The sequence below is a fragment of the Haliaeetus albicilla genome, chromosome 3 (assembly GCF_947461875.1).
Source record: "Haliaeetus albicilla chromosome 3, bHalAlb1.1, whole genome shotgun sequence".
NCBI classification, from domain to species: domain Eukaryota; kingdom Metazoa; phylum Chordata; class Aves; order Accipitriformes; family Accipitridae; genus Haliaeetus; species Haliaeetus albicilla.
In genome coordinates, this window is record NC_091485.1 from 18,942,160 (window position 1) to 18,968,486 (window position 26,327).

Genomic DNA, 26,327 nt, shown 5'->3' on the forward strand with positions numbered 1-26,327 from the left:
GTTTCTGTTACAATCCAGAGCAGTAACATTTTTCTGTGTTATTTTAACTGTAAAACTGACTTTTGTGTACTTTGCTTATCTTGAACTTCTGTTAAAAAAAAAAAAGTTTTGATTTTTAGCAAGGTGTCACAAGGTTTGCCTGAAAAAAAATTATTATTATTAGGGGATTTTGGGTTTATATGCTGTGGCAGTTCTTTCACCTCTGACTGAGAGAAGCTGGGCAGTTTCCTGCTAGATAGCCCAAACCAGCATCCAGTCAAAACACGCTTTGTTTGCTTTCCCTCTGCTTAGGCAGAGAGTGTGCTTGTATCAGCTAAGCTTGCTGTAGCATTCCCATTGCCAGACACCCCAAGGACAGGTCCTGTATCGGGATCAATATGAGCAGTTTTCATGCTGCTGATTTACAGAGTCAAAAAACCAAACTAAAACAAGCAACAACAACAACAAAAAAAGCCCAAACCCAAGTAGTTGTTACCATCGTAGCACGGTTCTAACAACTTTTGCGTTTGCGGAATGCTCTGGTGAAAGGAAGCTGTGTGTTTCAGTAGATTGACTCACTTAGATCTGTTGGTAGCATAAAAGCACACCTCCTAGACTCAGGTGATTTACTGAATGCGACATGAAGTCAGTTGTTCCCCTTTTCTTACAAAACAACTTTAAAACACTCAGGTCTCTGCATATTAACTTGACAGGTAACTATGTGCTTATTCATGGAGTTTAGGATCTGTAGAGACAATCCAGCAACAAACCAGTTCCATTATTCAGGTCTGCCCCAAAGCTCTATCTGCTTACCCTCCTCTCTCCCCTTCGTTCCTTCTTTCTCTTCACTTCCCCTGATTAAACTATAACTTAATTCTGTAATAAACCCATGCTGGTCTAGCTAAGCCAGGCAATTGGATTTGGCTTACTTAAACTTTTCTTTTAAATGTGAGCAGTTGCTTTGTTTTAGTTGGAGTAAAGGTTTCTGAATATTCCTGTCTCTCTACAAATAAAAAGTAATCCGAGCTTGCAGAATAAGTAACTCCCAAATTTTTTGGTGTTATAGGAGACCAGTGACACAGAAGGGAAGCCAGTACTACTGGACATGTCTTTGAGTTTCATCTCTTGCTCTAACATTCACTACCTGTTTGTATTTGAACTACAGATGGGTTGGTCTGTGGCAAGCTCTTTTTATTTTATTGCCCACACAGATGCATCCCACTTGTTCTAAAGCTTTTTGTAGGGACACAGATGCAGTTGCTCATGTTGGAGGTCATAGTGTATTGGACCTAGTAGCTGTTCTCTAGGTTAGCTGCTCTCCAGATTATTTGCACTGCACATGCTTTTCATGATCAGTAAAATATCCTCTTGGATTTTTCAGTATCAGACTTTATTCAAAGACATGCCGTGGCACAAAATAATGGCTTGATCGAGCAGCCTAAGAATTCTTAGCTCAGTCTATAGCAAAAGCAAGCAACAAAGATGTTTTGGTATTCCTCTTTGTTCCAGCAGGTGGAAGTAGATGGCTGCTCAGAATAAGTCTAATCTGTTTCATCATTTAATAAGGGGTGGAGGGAGAAGCTCCCAGGCAGAAGGCTTCAGGAGAGCTAGGATTCAATTAAAGATATGTCAGCATTCCTAGGGTAGTTTTAGCATGCAATCTAGTATCCTATGAGTTTGTTTAATATGAAAAATAGGTTTTGTCTACAACCATTGCAACTTGACTATAACAAAATTGCTATGGAGACGCTAGCATTGAGCTTCCCTTCAAAAATGTAGTCCTAGAGGCATTGGTCCTAGATGGGTGTTTGCTGTCACGCGTGATACTTTGAGTCGTGTTTCCAGGACCTGTTGTTTTCTCTTTTTTGGTTTGGGGTTGGTTTTTTGTCACTATTTCTCTGGCTTTTAAGGTAAATAACTTCTAATGAAAAAGAACAGAAGGAGACTGAGTGCCTCTATGGGGCAGAAGGGAATGGAGGCAGAAAGTAGGTCAGCCTGTGGGGGAAATATGATATGGATACATTTTTTTTTCTCCTTAGAAGCTCTGGGAAAGCTTAGGAAGGGGATAAGTTGGGATTTTATCTAAAATACGTCCTTCCTGAAGAAAGGGGGTTTGATTTCTTTGTAATGAAATTGCAGTTTACTCTGTTTTTAAGTATTTGGTTATGATACCAAAAGTTTTCTTAAGAATTAGTAATTTTAAATATAAATATTTCCTTCATTGTACTTAAATGGTGAATAACAGTAAACAATTAGTCTTAGAACAAGGTGTGATAGACTTGGGTTTGTTGTCTTTTGGTAGCTGGATCTTTACCTACGTAGGGGTTTGGGTCTGCTTTTTGAACTGGTGTTTCTTCTCTGTGTTGGTTTCTTAGCTGGATGTAAGTATTGTCTGCCATATCCCTTTCTTTTGGATTCAAGCAGATCTTTCATATTCAGAAGTTACAGGTTCTTAACTATTTGGAAAAAGTTGCAGTTCTTTAACAAAACATAGTGCAGTACTGTGTGGATCTTGCTTGTACAATCATAGTTAGTGCTGTACGTAAGTGTCATTCAGCTGGTATTATGAAATATTTCCAATAGGATTGGTGTGTAGGTATTTAAGGTTCATAGCTTGTAGTGTTTCCTGCTTGATTTTTCTCTTTTAATAAAGAATGTTATATTTGCGTGTAAGATGAAACTCTGCTCTTAACAAATAGAATAAAAATTTCCTTGCTGTAGAAATTACCCATTTGACTGAGTTTTCCTTTTCCACTGTTGTCTAACGCTCTAGTCCACAGCAGTTACTACAAAGTCTGTTGTAAAGTTCCTGTTATAAAGTATTATCTGACTTGTTGCAGTTTGGGACAACTAGAGAGCTTGAAGATTTTTGTGGCACCTTCTTGTTGCTTTATATTTGTTTTTCATCTTTCAGCTCCGTGAAGAAGTTACCACTGGAGTTACTACTGACAGAAGTACTGTCTTGGCAAGTGTAATTGCAGCTTGCAGAAGGCTTTTCTCTCAACCTCCCAAAGGTGATTATAACATTGATCAGTGAAGTGAAGCAGACTGCATTCCTTACTGAGGACGGCACGCATTGTGTGCCGTTTAGGTTTATTGTCTGTGGGGAAGTAAGCTCTTGTACTAACCAGCCATTTATCTTGAGATGGAACATTGATTCATGGGATTTCTAGGAGCTATTAAAGAATGACTGCAGTTTGCTCAACTTAACGCTATGCAATGCAATTTTCTGTTCAACTAAGCTTGTCTATCTCTGGTTTAAAGGATAGCTTTACTTTAGGTTATTAAATACATTTGATACTTTCTTGTCAACAGTAGTAGATTTATTTATGGGAATCGGGTAGAACTTTTCAACAAAAAGACAAGATCAAAACCATTTTTGCTGTCTATATGTTGCTAACTTCTTTGCTGTTGTATACATTCAGCTTGTGACTGCTGAAGTGTAGTGACAGAATTGTAAACTAAAAAACAATTACGAGCTCTTTAACTCTTTCTTAACAGGATTTGAAAAATATTTTCCCAATGGGAAGAAAGCTAATGGAACTAAAGGTACAGCTGGAGAAACAAAAGGTACAAAAAGCTGCTTGATTTCAGTTCTTTTTGTGTAATGGGTATTCATTAGACTAGATTTTAGCATAACATTGTGGGTTTGGGTTTGGGGTTTTTTGTTTATTTTCAGAGTAGATGTTTCTGTACCGGATTAGTTTAAAAGTGTGAATTGATATATTTTTATTAAATGTTATTTTGCTTTCATATCATGTATATCTTCCTCAATAACGTTTATTTTCTCTTATGCTTCTGTTGGAATGCTGTCCTTAAATTCTCATTTTACTGTTTCCTATTGGTTGACATTAGTCATGCATTCATAAATTCTCTATGTGTATAGTTCTCACCTTTTCCTAGAGCAAGCTAAAATACCCACTTTGTTGTGTGGAATAACTGGAATTGTCATTCTGGGTGAGGATCCAGAACCAGCTCTTTAGCCAGGACCAACCATGTAGCCTGCTGCTTGAAAGAGGAGTTAGTAGTGGCAGTGCTAGAAAGAGCCCTACCTTTACAAGGAGGGGAGTGAATCTGGAAATTATTAGCAATAACAGCCACTCTGTTGTATCAGCAATCTATATAACTTGTCTTCCAAGGGGAAGGAGAGGCAGCAACCCTGTGAGTCTCTTACAAGAGCAGTAATAGGAGCACCAGTTTTCCTTCCACTAGGCCTTGAATGGTAAAATCTACTGTCATGCCTAGATGCCCAAACTACAAAGCTGTTGAAAGAGCCAGGGTTGGAAGGAGTGTGTGTTAGTGTTGTGCTCTGTCTTGCCCTCTTGAGCATGTTGACATATGACATTATGCTACACCATGCAGGCACCTTGTGAGTTAGATGAGTAGAAGAATGATTAAGATGAACACCTCACCTGTAGTTGGCTGTTACTGTGCTGTGCTTGTCTCTAGACTATTAAAAAGGGATGCCAACCTGTGATACCGATAAACCCTGAGCCTTAAGAGGACCATAGTGTGACTGGAGGAGTGAATTATGGGAGATGGAGATGTCACTTAGGCCTTATGGTGTTTTTTGGGGTTTTTGTTTTTGTGGTTTTTTTAAAAACAAACAAACAAAAACCCCCTCAACCCACCAGCACCAAACCCATCAAAAAGACCCACGAAACCCCACCCCACAACCCCCAACAAAATGCTTAGAATAGTCTTGCATGTCTTGGATTAGTGCAGTAGAAAATTTCATGCAGTCTCCATAAGAGGCTTCTTTTTATAGAAGTGTCATCAGTTATCAGAAGAGAGGTCTGTTAATTGTATCATAACTGTATGAGATAATGTCTCTCCACCAGCTAATGGATTATGTATCTGTTTTTCTATTAAAAAGGCAGTTTCTCACATCTTCTAATTATTGTAACATTGCAAACTAGTTCATTTTTCAGAACACCTCTATAATTTTAAAACTAATAAAAACTTGTGTGAGATTGGTATAAGATGTAAAGATGTGGTTTGGTTTTTTTATGTTATATTTTTGTTAGAAGCAAAGCAAGCTAGTGCCCGGCAGCCTAGTGGCACTAGTAGTGGAGGAGGCAGCAGTGGTGGAAAAAAAGGTGGCAAGAAAGAAGAAACTAACTGGTGGACCAGATTACAGAAGGTCTTGACTTTAAAATATCTTTCTTTATGGTACTAAATGTCTTGTCCCCATGAAATAACCTTGCATGTTTTTTTGCTTTTTAGGGCCATATTCTGATTGCCTAAATCTTCTTTAAGTCTCCTGTGCCTAGAATTTCATAATAACTGGCTCTAGGTGGCTCCATGCTCAGTGCCTTTCATAAATAACCATTTTGTATATACCTTCAGAGGCATCTAACTCTAGTTCAGAAATGTTAATGGAGTTTTAAGCTATATGAATATGGTTGCTAGTAGTCAGTGTTCTTATAGTGGAGCCTCAGGCCTTTAAAGGCTTTGTATTTTGTTTCAGAATATCAGTTTGTAAAACTTGCTGACCACGCAATGCTAGTTAAATGTAGTTTACTGTTAGCCATTCTGACCTTAATGGAGTGCTTGCATAAGTTTCTTTTTGAAATTTGTATTTATTGTCATTAGCTGTAGCACAAAGATGATAGCATCTGGCAGTACAAGAATATAAAGAATATTTTTCTGATTTTTACTTGGTGCGCGTAATCTTTTTTTTCCTCCTTCCTGGGTTTTTCCTGTTAGTTTTTTCCTTTATTTTTGTTGGTCTTGCATCTAGTCCTGGAGGGCAGGGAAAATTGTTTTAGAATGGAGGGAGAAAGGTCATATAACAGATAGCAAAACTTTTTTTTAAAAAAAGTAGTTCATAGATCAAAACCACTCAATTACTATTTGTGAAACACTTAAACATTTTCTACTAATACTGTAATTCCTCAGTTATATCTGAAGTTACCGAAGCATGTTTATACCACAAAATACAGCTTTGACGTTCTCTGTGGTAACCTTGAGTGCAGGGAATAGAAGCCAGAAATAGATACTAGAACCTCTTTGTTATATACCTTATTACAGACTCTAAAACTTTTTTTTCTCCATTTCCTAGGGTGACATTCCATGGGATGTCAGGGAGTTTCGGATGTACGTAGTGGGAAGTTCTTTTTTCTGGACAATGGTTGTATATTACTTCTTCTTCAGGGTCCCTGGGAGAGAAATCACCTGGAAAGACTTTGTGAATAACTACCTTTCTAAAGGAGTGGTGAGTAGTGAGGGGAATCAAAATCAAAAATCGGTGTGCTGAAGATGCTCATTTCTGCCTCCCTGCTTGTGCTTGTATTTGTGTATCTGTGGAGTGAGAACTGGCTCAAGAGTAACTTTTGAGGGAGAGAGAGGGATTAGCTTTCATCTTAATCAGTTCCTTGATCTGATGTTCTGGATGGCTATGTGAAGGTTTGTATCATTTCAAGAGAGGAGAGGGAATGAGCAGCTCAGGACAGAACTTCTTTGTTGGATAGCTTGTGTAGATGCTGGTTTGAAGGAGCAGCGTAACCGCAGTCTCTCAGGGTATGGTTTTACAGTACAGGTAAGCTGACCTAATGGCTTAAGCAGATGTGCCAGCTGCCTTCAGAAGAAACTTATTCCTAACCTTGAGCACTTCCATGAGCCCACCCCCTGAAGAAAAAAAAAGTTTTCTGTTTGTTTCATGCCTTAAATCAGTTCCTCAGGGAATCTGAGGAGCAGCAGTGTGAACAGAAAGGTGGGGGTGGGGAATGGAAGAATCCCTTCAAGGACAGTAAATTGGCATAACTATGTTGTAAAATAGCCTCCTTTATTTGTTTTCTCCTCTCTTATTTCTTCTTTCCTTGTTACCTGGAGCCACTACCGGAGCAATCAATTTTATCATCGGTGTCCTATCTCTCTGTAGAACTTGGCAGCTTTCCACACTTGATGTAATAGGTTGGTGATGCCCTGAAGTTCAGGAGATCGAGTGTTACACAGGCCTCTTTCACTTCAGGAGCCACTAGTTCTTGGCTCTGTTAACTCCCTGTTTGTAGCTTTGCCTGCAGATTAGGAAAACATTGGCTTGCTTCCTCCTCTAGGTTTCAGACCTGGGATTTTGTGTTAACAGCATGCTTCCTACCCCTCCTTTACTTTGGTAAAGTGCTAAACAGGTTGTTTCCTACCTTTCTTTGTCTTGCTGATCTATGCAGAGGTGCTCTCTGTATGCTTCTCCCCTTCTGCCTAGACTGTCTTACAGTCCTGTTCTTACTTGACAATTCTGTGTATGTCTTGTGAAAAAAGCCTTACTGATTATATTTGTCGTGAAGCATTAAGACACTAGCTCAGTAAAAAGATTAGTTTAGCTGTTACAGTGAACAAAGCCGGAACCCTTGTTGCAGAAAAGCGTTATGAAAGTGGGTTGTTGCACAAAACCAGGTCTCCTGGGCCTTTGTAAGATATAGTCTGGATATTCAGATAAGCTAAATATGTAGCTATCAAACGCTGTTGGTTGCCATGCTGGTGGCCAGTTGATGGGGAGAAGACATCAGCGCTACTGGGGTTACATGCTTTTCAAAACAAAGATGTTCAGGTAGTTTTGCATTAAGTCAGGCTAGATCTAGAGCAGCTTCTTAGCTCATGTTTTGCTTCATTTCTGCCAGAAATGGCCACATGTAGTGAGTTCAGGGAAACAACCTTACTAGCCTGTGTACAGTTCAGGCCCAACTTGCAGAACCATTGCTAGTTTTAAATCCTTTAAAGATGCTGAGACCAGTTATTTTATGGAAGGAGGGAAAAAAAAATGGAAAGAAACTTTGGTTGCCTTCTGAAGAGACTCTGTCAAATTCAAGAAACTAACCATTTGAGACCTCTAAAAAAAATGCTTAATAGTACATATCTGCAAACTTGCAGCTCAATTCTTGATTTTAGTTTATACGGTACCAGTTACCTCAACTAAATTCTTCTTTATCTAATTGATGTTATTGTGTTTAACATGGTAGGACAGGAAGTCTTTTATATTGGGGAAGACAATTGTAAGTGCAAAGTTAAGTTTTCCCCCATTCTGTTCAGTTTGGTTTGTTTTGGAAGCTGCTACAAGAGTTTGGGGTGGGGTCTATTGCTTTTGGTGTTTGACTGTTGAAATAGTTAAGTATTGTTTAACTATTTCACTGTACCTGTGATTTGAGCTGAGGTGTGCATTGGGTTTTTTCCTTGAAAAAGGGTATGAGGTCATCCGTTCAATCTAAGTTTTAATGTGCCAGTATTCCTTGCTTGCTGATTACATACACAATTCTTCATGCCATTCCTAATGGCAAACTGTAGATTGTGGAGCCATCCTGATCTACAACATGAATTTTATTCTCCTTACTGGAAAACAGGACAGGTTCATATTTGGTATATATAGCTCTTAGCTGTGATGGAAGTGCAGCGACTGTACACTCTAATCCATCACAGGTTTTGTTCTTTCCTCCTACAGGTGGACAGACTTGAAGTGGTGAACAAGCGCTTCGTTAGAGTGATCTTTGTTTCAGGGAAGTCTCCTCATGAATGGGTAAACGTTTTTAATAGATATATACGAGACATTAGAAACAGCAAAGCAATCTTTTTAGGTAAAGTTTGATGCAGAAAACTTGGTCTGGAGCATTAATAATCTCTTAATCTAAAACATGTTTTCTGCCTTACTGTTATATTATCCTACATTGTGTGGTTTTCACTTTACTGTATAGATTGTTTTGCCACAAATATCTTAAAGCTATGGCAAGTAGTTCCTTCCCAGCACCATGCTCTTAATACAGATACATGAACAGGAAGAGTGAGAAATTGCTGAAGGTTCTGTATTTCTAGCTGCTGTTTTCCATCTGCTCAAGAAAACCCCAGACTTAACGATACACACTTTTGGATATTTTTCATTCCAGACTGCTTTTAGCCAGTTATTTGAAAAACAAAAGAGAAGCTTTGTCAGGTTACCTCTTCCTGGGTGGTAGAGTTTTTTAACTGACTTTCTGAAACAAGGTCTGCCAGTCCCTCTGGGATAAAGTGAAATCTGCAGCAATTACTTCATCAGTGGGTTTCAGCGTGACTTATTTATACACCTACTCTTTAGCCCACATACCACCAGCTGTCTTAGTTTCTCAATCAGTTTATACTTAGGAGTACTCTCATTTTTTTCTTTTTCAGTATTAGGGTAAGTAGGGGCAATTCAGGCAGGTCATGGTGCAAAAAGGGAGATTTTCTTGAAAAACCAAATCTCAACACTGTTTGAAAGTAATGTCTGGAATTTTTTTCCTGGTGTATGATATAAGTTCATGCTGTCCTTTGTGAAGACAGCTAACTTTAAAGATAGTGTGGACTCCAAAAGCAGAGAATTGCCTTTCTTAATTAGGAAAGCTGAGAGCTTCAGGTGAAACAGTAAATTGTATGGCTGCTGTGTTTGCCGGTTCAGTGCTCTGTATTATTCTGACTGCATAGCTCCCTTCTAAAGATCTGTTTGCCTACTCTCCTTCCATTTGTTCCTGGAGAAAAATGCCAGGTTTTCAGTCTGTTTAAAGTGCCCCAAAACTATTGGGTGTATGATTCCTATAGAAGCAATGACAGATACAGTATATTCAGGTTGGTAGGCCTAGATTTATTAGGTGCATCTTACATCCGTTGCACACTTTATAAGGCAACTTAAAACTCTATTTTGGTCTGAATCTGTTCTGAGAATTGCTTATGTATGTGTTAGAAGAAGTTGGCTTGTAATGAAGCTGAAATAAGATAGGGCACTTTGTGGTGATCTCTGCTTTTTTTTTATAGCAGTACGTCTGGTTTAATATTGGTAGTGTGGACACTTTTGAACGGAATCTTGAAACTGTGCAGCAAGATCTGGGAATAGAAGTGGAGAACAGATTGCCTGTAGTCTACTCGACAGAGAGTGATGGGTAAGAAGTTGCTTTAAAAAAAGTCTCTTGATAAAAATGGTTGTCTTTACAGTAGAAAAGTAGAGTGCGAGACATGCATCTCGTGCTTCGCTAGGTGGCAGTATTATCAGAATAACAATTATCTTGGTTTTATTTTTGAATGTTAACTGTAAGAGGAGCTGTTCAGTACTTTGTGTAAAAATCCATATCCTCTTACCTTAAATATAGCTTCTTATTACATAAATGTTTCTGTTTACAATTAGTCCTTCCTTCATTTAAGCCCTTCCTCCAAGTGACTTGGACTAGAGCAGGAGTCAGCCAGGCACAGCTGTAAAGCTCCAGAGATGGCACTCATGCAGATTTTTGGACAGACAAAACACAGCAAAGAACTACACCATATTGACTGAGATATAACGGGCACCAATTTCTGCCTGTAAATTCAGCAGAAGTCAAATTCTGTGGCCTTGCAAGAAACTGGTGATTAAGTAAATCACGCTATCCTGCCTGTTAGTAGGAGCAGGAAGATGCGTCATGCTTTTTATCTCTAAATTGGTTAAGAAAAATAGTACTGACGTTGGATTTATGGCATTGTTGCTTCCCCAGTGGGGAATAATGGCTCCAGTACTAGATTTGTATTCTTTGTATTAGTCTTTTGTAGCTGAGTCTTATTGACCTGGGCTTTAGAAGAAACTAGATGTGGTTTTCTGAATGGTTTAGACGACAGATGTAATCTTTTATCCCAAGAACTGATTTCTTTTTGATCCAAGTCAGCAGTTTGAAAATTATTCCTGCTGGTGTCTGTGAAATAGGTTTTGTACCATCAGGAAATTCAACTTTTTGTGTAGTAGCTTGTATTAGTAATGAAAAAGGCTCATTTTCTGCCTATCTTGTGTTTTCATTCTTGATACTGTGGTGTGTGTTTCAGTTTTTGGGGATGGAGGGGGAAGTTTTGTTTATTTCTGCAGTGTGTTTTACCAAGCTGCTGCTGCCTGTTTGTCTTGCTGGCAACAGGAAAAACAGTAGCCTTAACTCTGGACCATCCTGTGATTTCAGACAGAGGTTTTCTCTTCTCTCTTCTTCTACAAATTCTCTCTCCTCATTTCTCTGTTTCTGTCTAATGGGGCATGCTCTTAAGGATAGTCCATAAATAAACCTGCTGAGCCCTTATTTAAACAAATCTGGAAAACAAATGAGTGGGCAGGGCAACATGGTGCTTGTGCAAAGAGGCTGCATGTCAGCCTGCGGCTTCACTTAACAAACTGGGAAAAGTATGTCAGTTCCTATGTCATCCTTGACCTCGCACAAATCTCTTACTTGCTGAACCCCTCTTTCTGACCACAGTCTCTCTGGCCCTTTCGTCCTCAGTGTCTGTTTTTCATAGAATATGTTGCCTGTAATTTCTTGCTCTGGCCCAGAAATGCCACAGGAAACAGGAGAGAGCAGCAGCTATATGATCAGTACTGCTGTTTCCTGCCAGATCAGAATCAGCTGAATACCGTAGAATAGGGAAAATCCTTCTTTTCTTCTTCATCTCAGAAACATGGGATATCAGTAAAGCCTGGCAATCCTGTGCTCATCTATGGTAGTGCTTCTTTTCAGCATTCTGTTTTTGCTGAGTGTTGACAGAACCTCTTGTGAGCTGTTCTTGAAGGTCTTACCATAGAAAAATCTGTGCAGTGCTCGGATACTGTGACAGTGAGGATGGTGTTAGTATTAGGATTTTTGGCCTGTACAAGGCTATGCTAGAAAGCTGGAGGACAGACAGTGAAGGATAATGGGCAATGAGTAATTAAAAAAAAACCAAACAACAAACCAAAAACACCCAACAAACCAAAAATCTATAACCATTGGGAAGGGAAATAGAGACATCAAAAGAAGAAGAAAATGAAGAAAGACCTAAAGGAATAAGAGCAAGATTATATTTTGGAGAGAAAATTCTGCCTGAAGTTATAGCATATGCTGATTATATGCAACCTAATACAACTTATTTTGACAACATAAGCATTTGCATAAACTAGTCCTGTGAATTTACCTTTGAAGGGCACGCAAAATGAGCTACTTCTGTTTACTAGGTAATGCAGTTTTCCTCTGTAAAACTCATCAGTGTCATTTGATGAGGTGTTTGGTTTAAAAACAAAGAAAAAAAATTAACAAAACAAATCCCCAAACTGTCACTTGTTAAACATCAAGTGTAGAAATGTGTTATCCTGTTAAGATTATTAATTTACATTTTCCCAAGGTCATGAGGGAAGGAGGATGGGCAATGAAAAATTAATTCCAACTCTTCAGTTATAGTTACAACAGGCTTTTTGGCCTGTTTGACTTCTGTAATTCAGAATCTTTAACAGAGTGTTTGTCCAGAATTTGTTCAGGGTTGCTTATGATGGAACCAACATTTTATACGTTATATGCAGTAATGGATTTTTGAAATATATGTGGTTTTCTGCTTTGTTTGGTTTTTCTCCACAGGTCTTTTCTCCTGAGTTTGCTGCCTACAATCCTGATTATTGGTTCTTTACTGTACACATTAAGAAGAGGTCCTGCAGGCTTAGGTCGAGCAGGGCGTGGAATGGGTGGACTCTTCAGTGTGGGTGAAACCACAGCCAAAGTTCTTAAGGATGAAATAGATGTTAAATTCAAAGATGTAGCAGGCTGTGAGGAGGCCAAATTAGAGATAATGGAGTTTGTTAACTTTCTGAAAAATCCCAAACAATATGAGGATCTGGGAGCAAAAATTCCAAAGGTAAGGAAATTATGACTTAGCAAATAAAGACTTTATTGTTTTGGTAGTCCTCAGTATTCCAAATTGGACTAGGAATGTGTACATATGCAATGCTTTCCAGCTTCTCACGGTCAGAAAAAAAAAATAAATAGGCATTAAGTGCCAACAGTACAACTGTGGTGCCAGAAGATTTGCCTCATGGAATACTTCATCTGTTTCCATGGATCAGAAATGATACATCGCATGCATGTGTACCATCATTGTTGTATATAGCTGTTACAAAATTGTCATTTGGCTATGTTGTTGAGAGCCCATCTGATGACATACTTTTTTTTTTATGTTAGTCAAAGAAAACACTGTTCCTGTAAATATAAGACAGCATGGCAATGTTGTAACTAATTCTTTTTTTTTTTTCCCTTTTGCTGGTTTAAATGAGAGATGATTTTTGGCTTGTTTCCTTGCACAGTTTTGACTGTGGTGGAAGAAGAGTCAGTGGACTGAACATCATAACGTAGATCTTTTAAATAAGATATTTCATAGGCTTATATTATGTTTTCTTCATGAGAAAAATATACCTGTTTCTCTTGCAGGGGGCAATTCTGACAGGTCCTCCAGGTACTGGGAAAACACTTCTAGCTAAAGCTACAGCTGGAGAAGCTAATGTACCATTTATCACAGTCAATGGCTCAGAGTTCTTAGAGATGTTTGTTGGTGTGGGTCCAGCTCGAGTAAGTCTTTGGCTTTGTTCTCATTTCAGTATTAGTTGTTGAAAGGATGTTGTCAAGTTTGGGAGGCAAACAGTTTGATTGTAGCTGAAGTTCTTTCATCTATGCAGATTACTTACAAGAGACACCAGATGCCTGTCTGAACACGAGAACCATACATGTACCTTTCATAAAAGGAACTGATGAGTTCAGTATCTGGTTGCAGGTCATCGAGACCTTAAGGGTTTACCTCTTTGCAGGACCTTAAGAAAATAGAACCAAACTCTCCAAGCTCTGCTCTGAAGTAAATTTACTAGCTGGGTCAGAAATAGGTAGCCCATTTGACTGCTGCTATGGAAACGTCTCCTCCTGCTCTAAATCGTTCCTATTTCTTTGAAAAACTTTATTCTCTTTGTGGTGTCAAACTCTTAGATATAAGTAGTTGTCTGGGACACACAGATGAGCTTCTGGTTGAAATAGGAGTCCGAGGGTTATGGAGCTAATGATTGATTTCTGGAGATGAGGTGATTTAAATAAGTAAATATATCTGTCTAGCATTTTTTGTGCTCTTTTGCCTTAACTCTCTTAAAATAGCTCATTCAAAACATACGAAGTGGAGGGAGTTAGCTATGTTCCGGTACATCTGTTTTTCTTTAATTATTTTTTTTTATTACAACTACTTTTCAAACATTCAGTTTTAAATCTATCTTCTTCTGTCTAGGAAGGAAGGACACTTAAATCTGCTGAAAAATATTCTATAAAAAAGTTACTGGTAATATTTTACAAATAAGGCAGGTAACACAAAAAATTAAGGTTCCTCATAACATCCAAAATTTATACTCCATTTTCCAATAGTTCATACCTTCACCAAACTCCAACCATCTTGTCTTAAGCTTTAAAAAGTATACTGCAAGGTGACACACTTTTGGAAAACTAAGATTTGTTTGCCGCAAATTCTGCAAACAGACTTAAGGAGGTGTACCGTGGTTTTTACTTGTGTTTAAAAACTAATTCTGCTAGCATGAAATGGAAATGCTTTAGGGTCTTGATTTTGAATTTGAAATTTGACAGGGAATAGCTCTTGCCAGATATGCAGTTTTATGTCCTGTGAAAATTCTCAGGAAAACTCATTTTGACTAAGTTCTGTAAAGCCCTGAAAAACTGCAGTTTTCACATGTCTAGATGTGTTAGAGGTTAGCAGATAAACTTTCCAAGATTTGGTCCTTAGTTTGTCACAGCTGTGCATGCGTATGCCTCTTGGAAGCCTGGGTCTCTCTCAATGGTCTTTTGCTGGACTTACAGTAATATAGGTGGGAAAAGATAAGTGAAGCCAGGTAATTTTGGGTCTTCTGAAAAGAGAAAAGGAAAGGGGCATGGGGGACACATGCAGGTAGGCACAGAGCTTAGATCTGAGAGTAACAGGAGCTGTTCAGAAAGTTAAATGCAGAAGCTAGTTGGGAGTGGAGGCTTCAATGAGGATGCAGAGAGAGGCTGGAAATCTGGAAAGAATTTGGCAAAAGGAGCTGCTATGGAGGGGAGAGGATATAGACAGAGAGTGGGGAAATAGATGCAGAAACGGGTAACAGGGTAAAAAACATGAATGGTGACTGTTTAAAGCCAGAGGGTATGGAGATAGTGATCATGTATGTAAGATGAGTGGGACTTGAAAAAGGGAGCATGCAGTGTAGAAGGGACTTCACTGAGAAACAATAAGAAAAGAAACTGATCCATATTCTCTGGGAAAGTATCAGATATCCTGAAATAATAATGGTATTCAAACTACATTGTCATTAGTTGTCAATACATACCTGAAATGCCCCAAAGCAAAGTGACTTAACCTTTCCTTACTGGTCTGTGCAGATGATTTACCAGCTTTTACTACCCAGTGAAATCTGTTGCCATAACAGTGACTGCTTTGGCTGAGAATTGAGGTTTCAACACAGTTAAGACAGTTGTGAATGATGCTAAATTGATTATTTGTAAATTGGGATATGCTAGAATTAAAACTGCTTACACAGCTGTCCTGATTTTGGCTGTGATTGAGTTAATTGTCTTCCTAGTAGCTGGTACAGTGCTATGTTTTGGGTTCAGTATGACAAGAATGTCCATAACACACTGATGTTTTCAGTTGTTGCTAAGTAGTGCTTAGACTAAGTCAAGGATTCTTTAGCTTCTCATGCCCAGCCAGCGAGAAGGCTGGAGGGACACAAGAAGTTGGGAGGGGACACAAACTGGGGGGAGTTGGCTGGGGCAGGGAGGGGGTGCAGATTGCTACTCGGGAACTAACTGGGCATCGGTCAGCGAGTGGTGAGCAATTGCATTGTGCATCACTTCTGTATATTGCAATTCTTTTATTAGCATTGTCATTGTATTATTGTTGTTATTAATTCTATTCTAACAGTTCTATTAAACTGTTCTTATCTCAACCCACGAGTTTTACCTTTTTCCTTCTGATTTTCTCCTCCATCCCACTGAGTGGGAGGGAAGTGAGTGAGCAGCTGCTTGGTGCTTACTTGCTAGCTGGGGTTAAACTACAACAACAGCCTTGGTTCCTTTGGTGTTTTTTTAAGTGTATATGCAGTATGGTAACTTTTAGTTCATTCCTTCTGAAAAATAGCTGCGCGTTTCTGGATCTCTGTCTCTTTCCAGTCAAAAGATAGTTCACTTTTGAGCATATGACACTTTTTCCTTGTTTATCATGTTCCTTCATGCTTTATTCATTGTACTTTTTTCAAATTCTGTTTACTACAGAGAGTCACTCTGACTTGTAGAGTGTACTGTCCAACATTCACATCTCTTCATATCTGCTGTACGTTGTCATCAGAGAAGCCTTCTCTAATTGCATCTCTAATGTACAAAGTAGTAAAGCTCTGAGTTGCACATAATTCTCAGGTCAAGATTCTTCTGTAACTTTTTATTTCCTGTTTGCTCCAGTTCGATTCCTGAATTGTAGATCTGTTAACTCGTTGACTGGTTTTAATGAGGTCCTTTGGACATATTTGCAAGCAGAGTAACATTGTAATGTTGCATCTTAAAGCCAATCACATTGTGATGTTAACTACTACAGTAGTATTTGATAGGTAATATTTAAAATCTGAAAGTAAAAAAAAAAAAAAATTCAGCTATCTGCTCATTGGCCATTTTTTCCAGACTTCTAGAAGTTAATTTAACTTCCAAATAAATATTTGGGGGTGAATTCAGTTTTCCTAGCCCGTGTAATGTAGAGACAGGATGGCTAAGAGCCAATATTTGTAAGAGCATATTGTTAGAGTACAACGGTAAGTGCTTGTAAGTAAGACTTAAGTTCATTGTAGGAGCTACATCACCCTAACTGAAGAAAAACTTAAAAGATTTTATTTCCTTGGTATGAAGACTGTGTGGTAGCATGCCATTCACATTCCAGTTCTGCTTATAATACTGTGCATTAAAGAAGAGCTTAAAAGAGAAATCTTGCTTTAAAAATCTCTGAAGTTTGGAGGCTTTTAGAGCTGAAGGTGAAGACCTATTTCAGTTATTCAGGAAAAGTGGTTACTTTTAAGTTTTTTTGACGTTCTTAATTTATGGATTGAGAAAGAATCACTGGTTGACAAATCCTTGCTGAGCAGCAGCTACAGTGTAACTTCTCATTGCCTTGAGAGCTGTCTGGAGGCTGTGAAATACTTAACAACCATCCTCAATTATGGTGATACTGTTACTGATGTTCTCAATTATGGTGATACTGTTACTGATGTACCGCATCCCCTCCTACCTACCCCCCAACTCTGAACAATTGCAAACCAATCTGATACATACTCTGTTCTCCTATTAAGGTTAGAGACTTATTTGCTCTTGCTCGTAAAAATGCCCCATGCATTCTCTTCATCGATGAAATAGATGCAGTAGGAAGGAAGAGAGGAAGGGGCAACTTTGGAGGACAAAGTGAACAAGAGAACACGCTCAATCAGCTTCTAGTAGAAATGGATGGTAAGTATTTAACGTCTAATATTACATTATAATAACAAGGATAAGGGAAAGAACTACTATGCTTGTTCAGACCTGTTAACCAACATTTGGGTTCTAGCTTAAATATAAATTGAGTGTGTTTCCTTGCTTCCTAAAATGAAGAATGGTGACTCATTTTGCTGCAGCCTGATGTTTTGCTAAAATTCGTTTGGAAAAAAGAACCATCATTCTGCATCTGATAACTCTTTGTCATAGTTGAATAGGCCAAAAAAAAATTCTTTGGATGAGACCAGTCTGTCTGTAAAAAATACAGCTAGCCATGCTGGTTCTGCAATTTCCTGAGCAGTTAATCTATTATTGCGTTTTGAAGATAAAGCAGGATTTTATATAGTACTTCACAAAGCAGAGCCCAAGGCCATTTTTTTGCTTGTTATGAAAAGCTGGACAATGGTCTAATAAATGGAAGTATTTTCAGCTTTAAGATCATTTGTTTAAGCTGTCAGTTCTTATGTGGCCCTGTAAAGCGGACAGTCTTTTTATTTCTTCTTTTTTTTAAATGGAAATTATATTTACACAGATTTTCTCTTTATTACATTTCTTCAACAGGATTTAATACAACCACAAATGTAGTAATTTTGGCAGGTACTAACAGGCCAGATATTTTAGACCCTGCCCTAATGAGACCAGGACGCTTTGACAGGCAGATTTACATTGGTAAGTTTTATCTGCATCACTGTATAGTTCTGTGTTTGTAGCTATTTACATATGTAACTTTGTTCCTTGCACACATTCAATTAGAATATATATATTTATGTGAAAAGTAAAAGCATACTTTTTTTCATCTTAAAGGACCCCCAGATATAAAAGGAAGGGCATCTATTTTCAAAGTTCACCTTAGACCTTTGAAATTGGACACTGTCTTAAATAAAGATAACCTAGCAAGAAAACTCGCATCACTAACACCTGGTTTTTCTGGTAAGCAATTCCTAATGCCACTGTTCTTCTCCATTTACAGTATAAGCTGTAGATATTTTAGTTCCCTACTATTTCTGGTTTTCTTGTACCTGACCTTCTGGATGGCACTCTATTTTATTGTATTTACTGGTACAGCAATGAAATTCTCTTTGTCTGTTTGAGCAAGTAGGAGATTTCTGAGGGTGTTAAGTTTTGTCTGCCTCAATCAGGGTGACATTCCAAACGGCAGTTTCAGCAAAAGCAATCCAGAGATTTCTCATTGCTATCACTCATGTGTGCATTCTTCCTTTTAATATGTTGGTTGGATTCTTTGAACGCTACTAGAAACTTGTGTTTTGTGGAGTTTGTGTGCATGTAAAAACTTCTCCCTGGAAAATGTACTGTAACTTTGTGTTGAATTAGGAATGAGTGTGAGAACTTTCATTACTGGCTTGTAATTTAATCCATTTAAAGTCTGTGCTGACCAGTAGTTGAATTCTTCACTGTTTTCATGGTCTGTATAAAACTGGTTTTCTGAGGTCTGGTTGTCAACATTGCTGGAAACTACAGTGATGATGCTTAAACTAAGTTATCTCAATAGCATTACTGCAAATAATGTTAACAAGAGGTGGATGGCTTGAAACCAGTAGTGTGAAAGGATATCCTTTAGAGATACATCAAAGTCTGAGCTATACTGGATCCATATGTAGGAAACTTATTCTGCTACGTATATATGTATAGTCTGTTGCAGACAGACAACTTACGGAAGGTAGGATATATCAAACAAGTACTTCACTAGTAATAAGCTCTATTTGGTAGCTGTCTACCTAAGAGAAAAATCCTAAAACCTATAACTATAGTACATGTATTTAAATATCTCAAAGAATTATGCTATGTGTAATGAATTATTTCACGGTGCATTACCTTTAATTTTCAAGTTCTATAAGAATCTCTAGAAAACTAATTCTAGATAAGGTTATCTTTATGCTAGACTGAGAGAAAATTGTTGAAAATGATCAGTAATTCATGCCTTCTGTGCCCTTAGGTGCCGATATTGCTAATGTTTGTAATGAAGCTGCTTTAATTGCTGCAAGGCATCTCTCAGATGCTATAAACCAAAAGCATTTTGAGCAAGCAATTGAAAGAGTTATTGGAGGTAGGTGAATCGTGTCAATCGTTTCTCAAAAATTGTAATATGACAGGCAACTTCCTCTTCTATATACATATATAGAAAGCCACACTTTGAATCTCTCCTGTTCTTCAAGATTGTATATTTTTTTGACTCCTAAACACACCTGAGGTTTAGAAAAGAAGCAAAAGAAGTATCCTGTCTATATTGCTGACTTCTATAATAGGGAAAGGGGTGCGGAGAGAGATTTCATCAGAATGCTTTTTTAATTTCTTCAAAATGGCGAGAGGAATAGGTGTTTCAATTTAGCAATGTTTTTAACTGCTGTTAGTCTGAAGTAGTGTAGAAAATTATTTGATTTTTAAAGTGCAAATGTTTTGTTTAAACGTTTGAATATTCTTAAGAACTTATACTTCGAAACTAGAAAATCTAATCAAGGACAAGGTTACAGTAAAAGCTGGACAGTACAAATTTCTAGAACTTGCAAATTTTGGAGTTTTTAAACTTTTTCAATAGATTGTATACATGGCGTCTAAGTATTGCTCACCATCTTCCTAAATGAAGTAAGTGATTTCAGTGGAGAAAGGTGTGTCTGAAACTACTAATCAAATTTATTTCATAAAGGTTTGGAAAAGAAAACACAAGTACTGCAACCAGAGGAGAAAAAGACAGTAGCATATCATGAGGCAGGGCATGCAGTTGCAGGATGGTTTTTGGAACATGCTGACCCACTCTTAAAGGTAAAGGAAACTAATTTGAACTAGTAATTTACCAGTAGCATGGACAGCATCTTTTTCTTTTTTTCTTCCCCCTAAAGTTGAGAGTATTGTTAAGTATTAAAATATGTAATCTTGCAAAAGGTAGCGTAAGTGTGTGTAAATTTTAGAGTACTTTTTTTGGTTCACTACTTGTAGCATTCTTAACAGCTAAGTCAGAAAACAGTTACACGGTTCCTAGTATAAATGTCCTTGGAAAGTGAAAGGGACCTGATCTTCCCATGAGTCTGCCTGCCTTGATAGCTGCTGCCTCTTTGAGGCTTTTAGTACAGATCAATGGTTTAAGTTAATCTTACCAGGTTATGCAAGTAGATGCTTCTTCAGGAATATAATTATAAAAATTACCATCTAGTGGCTAATTTTAATTTGCTTTTTGCATGTACAGCTTGAGAAGTTGAATATAAATAAAGATGGACCCCAATGTCCCAAACTTGCTTTAACATTCATAGTTTTGCTTGGCTGTGTTCTTAATCTTGTCTGACTTTCAAGCTTAAAATTAATCTTGTACAATTTAGCGCTGGAAGGAAGGGCATTAGTAAACATGGAAACTCCTCCAACTAGTCAGAATACTAGAGATGGAGGAATGCTGTGTCTGTTCCAGAATACTTAAAGCCCAATACATAACTCTGAAAGAACTGTGGACTTTCATTAAAAGATTTTAAAAATACCATACAGTCTTTGGAAAAGATATGACAGTGGTCTTACCTTTCTTTTCCAGATATTCTAGTAGTTGTTATCCCAGTTTAGAGCTAGCTAGGGCTTTTAAGGATAAATCACAATGAGGGCAAAACAGTAAATGGAAATAATGTCTGAATTAAACTTCAAGGGTGAATATGGTGTAGGTTGCAGTATTAAAAATTGAGTCAAACCGAAGAATACTTCAACTCTATTTAGTTCTAGCATTCTGTTACTTTTGCTTGTAGGTATCTATTATCCCACGTGGTAAAGGACTGGGTTATGCTCAGTATTTACCCAAAGAACAGTATCTTTATACCAAAGAGCAGCTACTTGACAGAATGTGCATGACTCTGGGAGGACGTGTATCTGAGCAAATCTTCTTTGGAAGAATTACAACTGGTGCCCAAGATGACTTGAAGAAGGTGACCCAGAGTGCGTATGCTCAGGTATGTGCTTAAGTGAGACTTTTTTTTCCTTACAGTTTTCTTTATCTACTACCTAACACTAATAATTTGAAATGATGCAATTTGATCAGGTATGTCCCTCAAAAGCCTGGTTTCAAAAAATGCTATATGAATAAACTTTAGGCTGTTGTTGTATAGAGATGCTGATGACTCAAGTGTTTTATTAATAGTCTTACAACAGGAGGCTATGCATTAGGCTTTGATTACTATGCTACATCTGCCCACAGGAACATATATGCTGCAGTTGGATTCAAATTCGTGTGGAAATTGTATACTTTTAAAATGGAATTTAGTGCACAGATTTGATCATCTGATCCTACCTACTTCTACAGTTGCCCGGCTTGAAGACCCAGTTTGGATTCACATGTGTAACTAAATCCAGAAAACCTTGTATTTAAGCACTATTTGCTGTCAATTAAGGCTGCTGAAATTGACATGAGTTTGTGTTTATCATATTAACTAGTGTAGATGAGTAATGTGAAATACTATCAATGTAATGACTCACCAAAGTGTAGCTATGTGCTACACATGGGTGTGTTATTCCATTTCCTGCATCAACACAAAAGATGTCATTTTATAAGACACTCACAGGGTGAACGAGAGACATTTTAGAGTACAATTCTTTTCCCCTGCACAACACTTACACCCCCACCCCCAAACCACACCTACCTCCTGGTCTCTGGTGTTCTTCTTGTTGCCCCAGTTCTGGAAGTAAATGTGCAATGAAATCTTGTTAATGTTAATTTTATGGGATCTTCAGTGACTCTTGCTTAATTTTAAATTAAAAAATGTTTAAGTACAGACTTCTAGTCAGGTTAACCAGACATATTGTCTCTAAAGAGAACTGGGGGCTTAAATAAAATTATTGAACTTTTCTTAAGGAGGCAGGGTAAGATGTTTGGTTCTAATGCTGAGATCTCTGAATTCTGAATATTATTTGTCATACCTATATTGATCTTGCAAGACCAAGCAGAGAAGTGCTGCTTTAGTAACCAACAAATTGATAGTAGCCGTAGAGTGAATACATAAATAGCAGTTTGAACTTATTTCTGCCTCTGCTGGAGTAAAATGCAACTTAAACCATCCGTATTTGGCAACCAGAGGAGTCAATATTCAGTAATAAGTCAAGCAAGATAAGAATCATTTTCACCTTTGTAGGGGAGTGTCTTGGGATGAAGTATAGCATATGATTTTTGCATATGATAGGATAAAAATCTTCAAGACCCTCTACTTAACGTATCTATATGGGTGAGTGGAATATGCTAGACTTTGGATGCATTTTGAATTGGAAAAACACTTATTCCTGGTAAAGGAAAAGAGTATTACTGCTTAATGAAGGCTGAAGTGTTTTTCTGTAATATCTTACTATTTAAACAGCGAAGCGTAATGTACATTACAAGTAACCACCTTTAAATGGTGATATTTGTATCCTTCAATTTAATCATTAGAAAGAAATAAGTGGAAGTCAACTAAGGTACTTTAGCTTAGGTAGACTTGAGTTTTCAGGGAAGGGTTGGTTTTGGAGGAAAAGACTGGGTCATAGTGAAATGACTTCCTCCTTTCAGTTTTGTTCACTGTATTTTACATCAACTTATCCTAAAATCTTACTATCTCTCCTTTGTTTTTTTTCTCTTTTTATTTTTTTCTTCAGATTGTTCAGTTTGGTATGAATGAAAAAGTAGGGCAGATTTCCTTTGATCTCCCTCGTCAAGGAGACATGGTATTAGAGAAACCTTATAGTGAGGCAACTGCCAGATTGATAGATGAAGAAGTACGGTCGCTAATTAACATTGCTTATGACAGGACGCTAAGTCTCCTGACTGAGAAGAAAGCAGAAGTGGAGAAGGTGAGCATTACAGTATTTTTAGCCACCAAGTTCAAACTGCTAAGCCAGAATCTGAATTGAACCAAATAGATTAAAAATAGTGACTATGTAAGTATATGAGGCAGTTTGCTCAAAAACTACTTGATGTAATCTTGAGGGTGTGTCACAAGACTTAAATAAGTAAATAGAATTCTCCTTTTGTGTTGGAACACCTCTGAGGTTCCCCTTATATGGTCAATATTCTTTTGGAAAGTTGGAGGGAAGAGTCTGCCTACTAAAGTAGGCTTTAGTAGACATACAAGTATGAAACTTAACCCAAATACAAAAATACCAGGATTCCAATTCATAAGGCAAAAAGAAGCTCTCTAAGAAGGGAAGTACATATACCTTCCTTTCTCCTGAATTCCTTTTGAATGTTAAAAAGTATCTTTCTACCATCATCCTTCCCTGCCACCTGGCTGCTTGTGATCTGCCTTGCTGCAGCAGAGATTACCCTTGTGCATATTCTCTTCCTCCACACCAGAAACCTTGATACAGCAAAAGGATAACTTTCCAGGATAGGCATCTGATAGGCTTACTGACAAGAAGACAAGTTTGTATGGATTCAGTAAATGGTGTTATAGTAGGTCCACATCCCCCAAAAGATGACTGAATACGGTTCATGCTGAACAGTGTGCTCAGTGACCCGAGAAGGTTGCAAACTACATTTGTGCAGTATTGTATGCTTTGGTATTTTATGGTGCTCTTTAGCTTGTAACATAACAGCAGCCCTGTTGAACCATCTAGTTTGATAGGAAGGGAATGCTTGTTTTCATCTATAACTTTGTGTCTTGCATCAGGAGCCTTTTGGCAGCAGTGAAAGGCTGCTGTTCTGAAGCAACAGTAACAGCAACAGTGGCCCACAGGGAGGGCACTTTGCTAAATCTTAAAAGTAGGATTTAAAAAAAAGAAGGTATCTTTACTACCTAAATGCTCACAGGGGAGAAAAATTATGTATTAAGTGAACTCTGAGCAACCTGTTTTTTCTATCAAAATTAATCAGTGCTGAATTTGGTCCCAGACTGCCTTAAACTCTTCCAAGGAAGAGAGCCAACTTAGGTATTTTATATGTGTGACATAACTTATTGCTATTCCAGGTTGCCCTACGACTACTGGAGAAGGAAGTGCTTGATAAAAGTGATATGCTAGACTTGCTTGGCCCAAGACCATTTGCAGAAAAGTCTACTTACGAAGAATTTGTTGAAGGTACAGGAAGTTTGGATGAGGATACTTCACTACCAGAAGGCCTTAAAGACTGGAACAAAGAGCGTGAAAAAGAGAAGGAGGAGACAACAGATGAACAGGTTGCTAGGCAGATCAGAGGAGGGATGCCATTTTAACTGCAAAGTGTGTGATGATGTTGACTTGCACTCTGGAAGAGAAACAAACTCACCTAGTTTGTACTTCAAAACAAAAAAAATATTTATTCAACCAAACTGTATTAGGGATGGGTGGAAGAGTGATCTCTTGTGATGAGATAAAGATGTTCTGCTCACAGTTTACATGTGTGATATCATCTTTTACCAGTCAACTGATGATAATCTTTCATTTGTCAACTGAAGAAACACACATTGGATTTGAGCTGCAGTGGAATGCCAGAACTGAGTCTCTCAAACTTTGAAACAGTTCAGATTCATGCACAAACTTTGTGGCACTGGTCTCTTTTTAAAATGTATGTAAGCTTACAAAAATTAAAGGTTTTTTTGATTATTCATCTAAGGGATACCTGTATGTGACCTGTTTCCAGAAAAAGAATCATACAAAATGCATTGTTGAATGCTTAGCCAAAAGTCTGGTCTTACAAAGTACTAGCTTTGCAAAACTATCAGCTCTTTCATCTGACCCTTTTCCCCTCCACCTTTCATTTTGATTTTTAGAAAAGAGTTTGTCTACAGAGAACTGCCATGTAAGTTGACAGTGAAACTGGACACCTACTTAAATATCTTAAAATGTACTCATGGTTCAGTGTCTTTACGTCTGAAACTCAGTTGGGCTCCTGCAGTTTTATTAGTCAGTTTTTTACAGAATTCTGTAAGATATTGAACATATGAATGTGTTGTGTAAATACAGTTTGAGTCAATAAAATCAGTACTTTTCTGAACAAAGGTTGTTTTGGTTTTGGGGTTGGTTTTTTTGCTGGTTTCTTGGTATAGAATTCAGGCTAATACAAAACTTCCTCTTAAGCATAAGATTTTGTTAAATTAGGGTACCAAGGTTGTGCTCACAAATACCAAAACCAGCAGCCAAATCCAAAGGTGCTAAATCAGGTTGTCAGAGTTTCATATTTGTTTGCTTAACCTGAAGTTGTGTGTGTGGAGGCTTTTTGGTTTTTGGTTTGTTTTTTTACTCCTCCTCCCTCTGCTTAGTTGAATACAGTTGTCTTAGTATAGTAATCTGCTTCTGGTTGTCTCCTGCATGCAAAGCATTTATTAGTTGGAGAATTCAGCTGCTCAAAAATTAACTGAGGGTCTCCCTATCCCAGAAGAAGAGAGGGAAGCATGGTTGGGGGGTGGGGTGGTGGTTAAGTGGGGGAAGAGAATGAACCAAGCTTCTCTGCTGGACAACAAATCCTTTAAGGCTTATGACTGAGAGGGCAGGTTAAGGGAATAATTGGTGATTGATTCCATCTGTATGTTGCAACATACTGGAAAGTAGTAGGATGACAAAGCAAGAAGTTGTATTGAAAGTATTTGAAGTAAATTGTGTATTGAAATTACTCTTTGGGAATTTTTTTTTTTTTCTTCATGATGAAGCTATTGCCATCTCTGTTGGCTGGTTTCACAGTGAAGAGGAACAAGGGAAATGGAGCAAATTTAGGGCATATTTACTGGGCATTTTTAGTTGTTAAGCAACACTTCTGCATATCCCTATTGGATTCATCATTGTAGAATAACTGATAAATAGTAAAGCATCCTGAATAAAACTAAACTTCACTTCCTTTATTATTGGAGTCAAAGTTTAGAATGATTTATTGCAATTAAGAACTCATTTTATAAAACTTAAATCTTGCACACAGGGTAAAGTAGTGACTGATTTCTGTGCATATGCTCTAGTGCTGTACCTCACATGTATTCTGTATTAATGCCTTGTTTGTACTGTTCCCCTGCCCCCCCCTCCCCCCCATTTAGCTGAACACTTCTTGTTTGGAATAGGCAATTTGTAGCCAGTGCTGATGACTAAATGACTAAATGTGCTTATGTCATAAAGGTCAGAATTCTGCATTTCCTCATTCCTTAAAAAAAAAACCACAACAATGAA

General features: G+C 37.8%; 1 protein-coding gene across 4 annotated transcripts in view; it reads left to right on the forward strand.

Annotated features, from left to right (window-relative positions):
• Nucleotides 1-25,174, forward strand: part of AFG3L2 (AFG3 like matrix AAA peptidase subunit 2) — a 27,197-nt gene extending 2,023 nt beyond the window's left edge. For 2 of the 4 annotated variants that reach the window (XM_069778933.1, XM_069778930.1), the window contains exons 2-17: nt 2,894-2,993; nt 3,481-3,549; nt 5,007-5,122; nt 6,044-6,196; nt 8,414-8,488; nt 9,733-9,857; nt 12,306-12,579; nt 13,149-13,286; nt 17,072-17,225; nt 17,811-17,918; nt 18,054-18,179; nt 19,204-19,314; nt 19,912-20,027; nt 20,987-21,187; nt 22,857-23,051; nt 24,167-25,174. In XM_069778933.1, the coding sequence (XP_069635034.1) occupies nt 6,077-6,196; nt 8,414-8,488; nt 9,733-9,857; nt 12,306-12,579; nt 13,149-13,286; nt 17,072-17,225; nt 17,811-17,918; nt 18,054-18,179; nt 19,204-19,314; nt 19,912-20,027; nt 20,987-21,187; nt 22,857-23,051; nt 24,167-24,409 (1,986 nt within the window). In that variant the 5' untranslated portion in view covers nt 2,894-2,993; nt 3,481-3,549; nt 5,007-5,122; nt 6,044-6,076 and the 3' untranslated portion in view covers nt 24,410-25,174. The remainder of the gene's footprint in view (nt 1-2,893; nt 2,994-3,480; nt 3,550-5,006; nt 5,123-6,043; nt 6,197-8,413; nt 8,489-9,732; nt 9,858-12,305; nt 12,580-13,148; nt 13,287-17,071; nt 17,226-17,810; nt 17,919-18,053; nt 18,180-19,203; nt 19,315-19,911; nt 20,028-20,986; nt 21,188-22,856; nt 23,052-24,166) is intronic. The other 2 variants (XM_069778931.1, XM_069778932.1) reach the window with 2 other exon arrangements.
• Nucleotides 25,175-26,327: the final 1,153 nt, after the last annotated feature.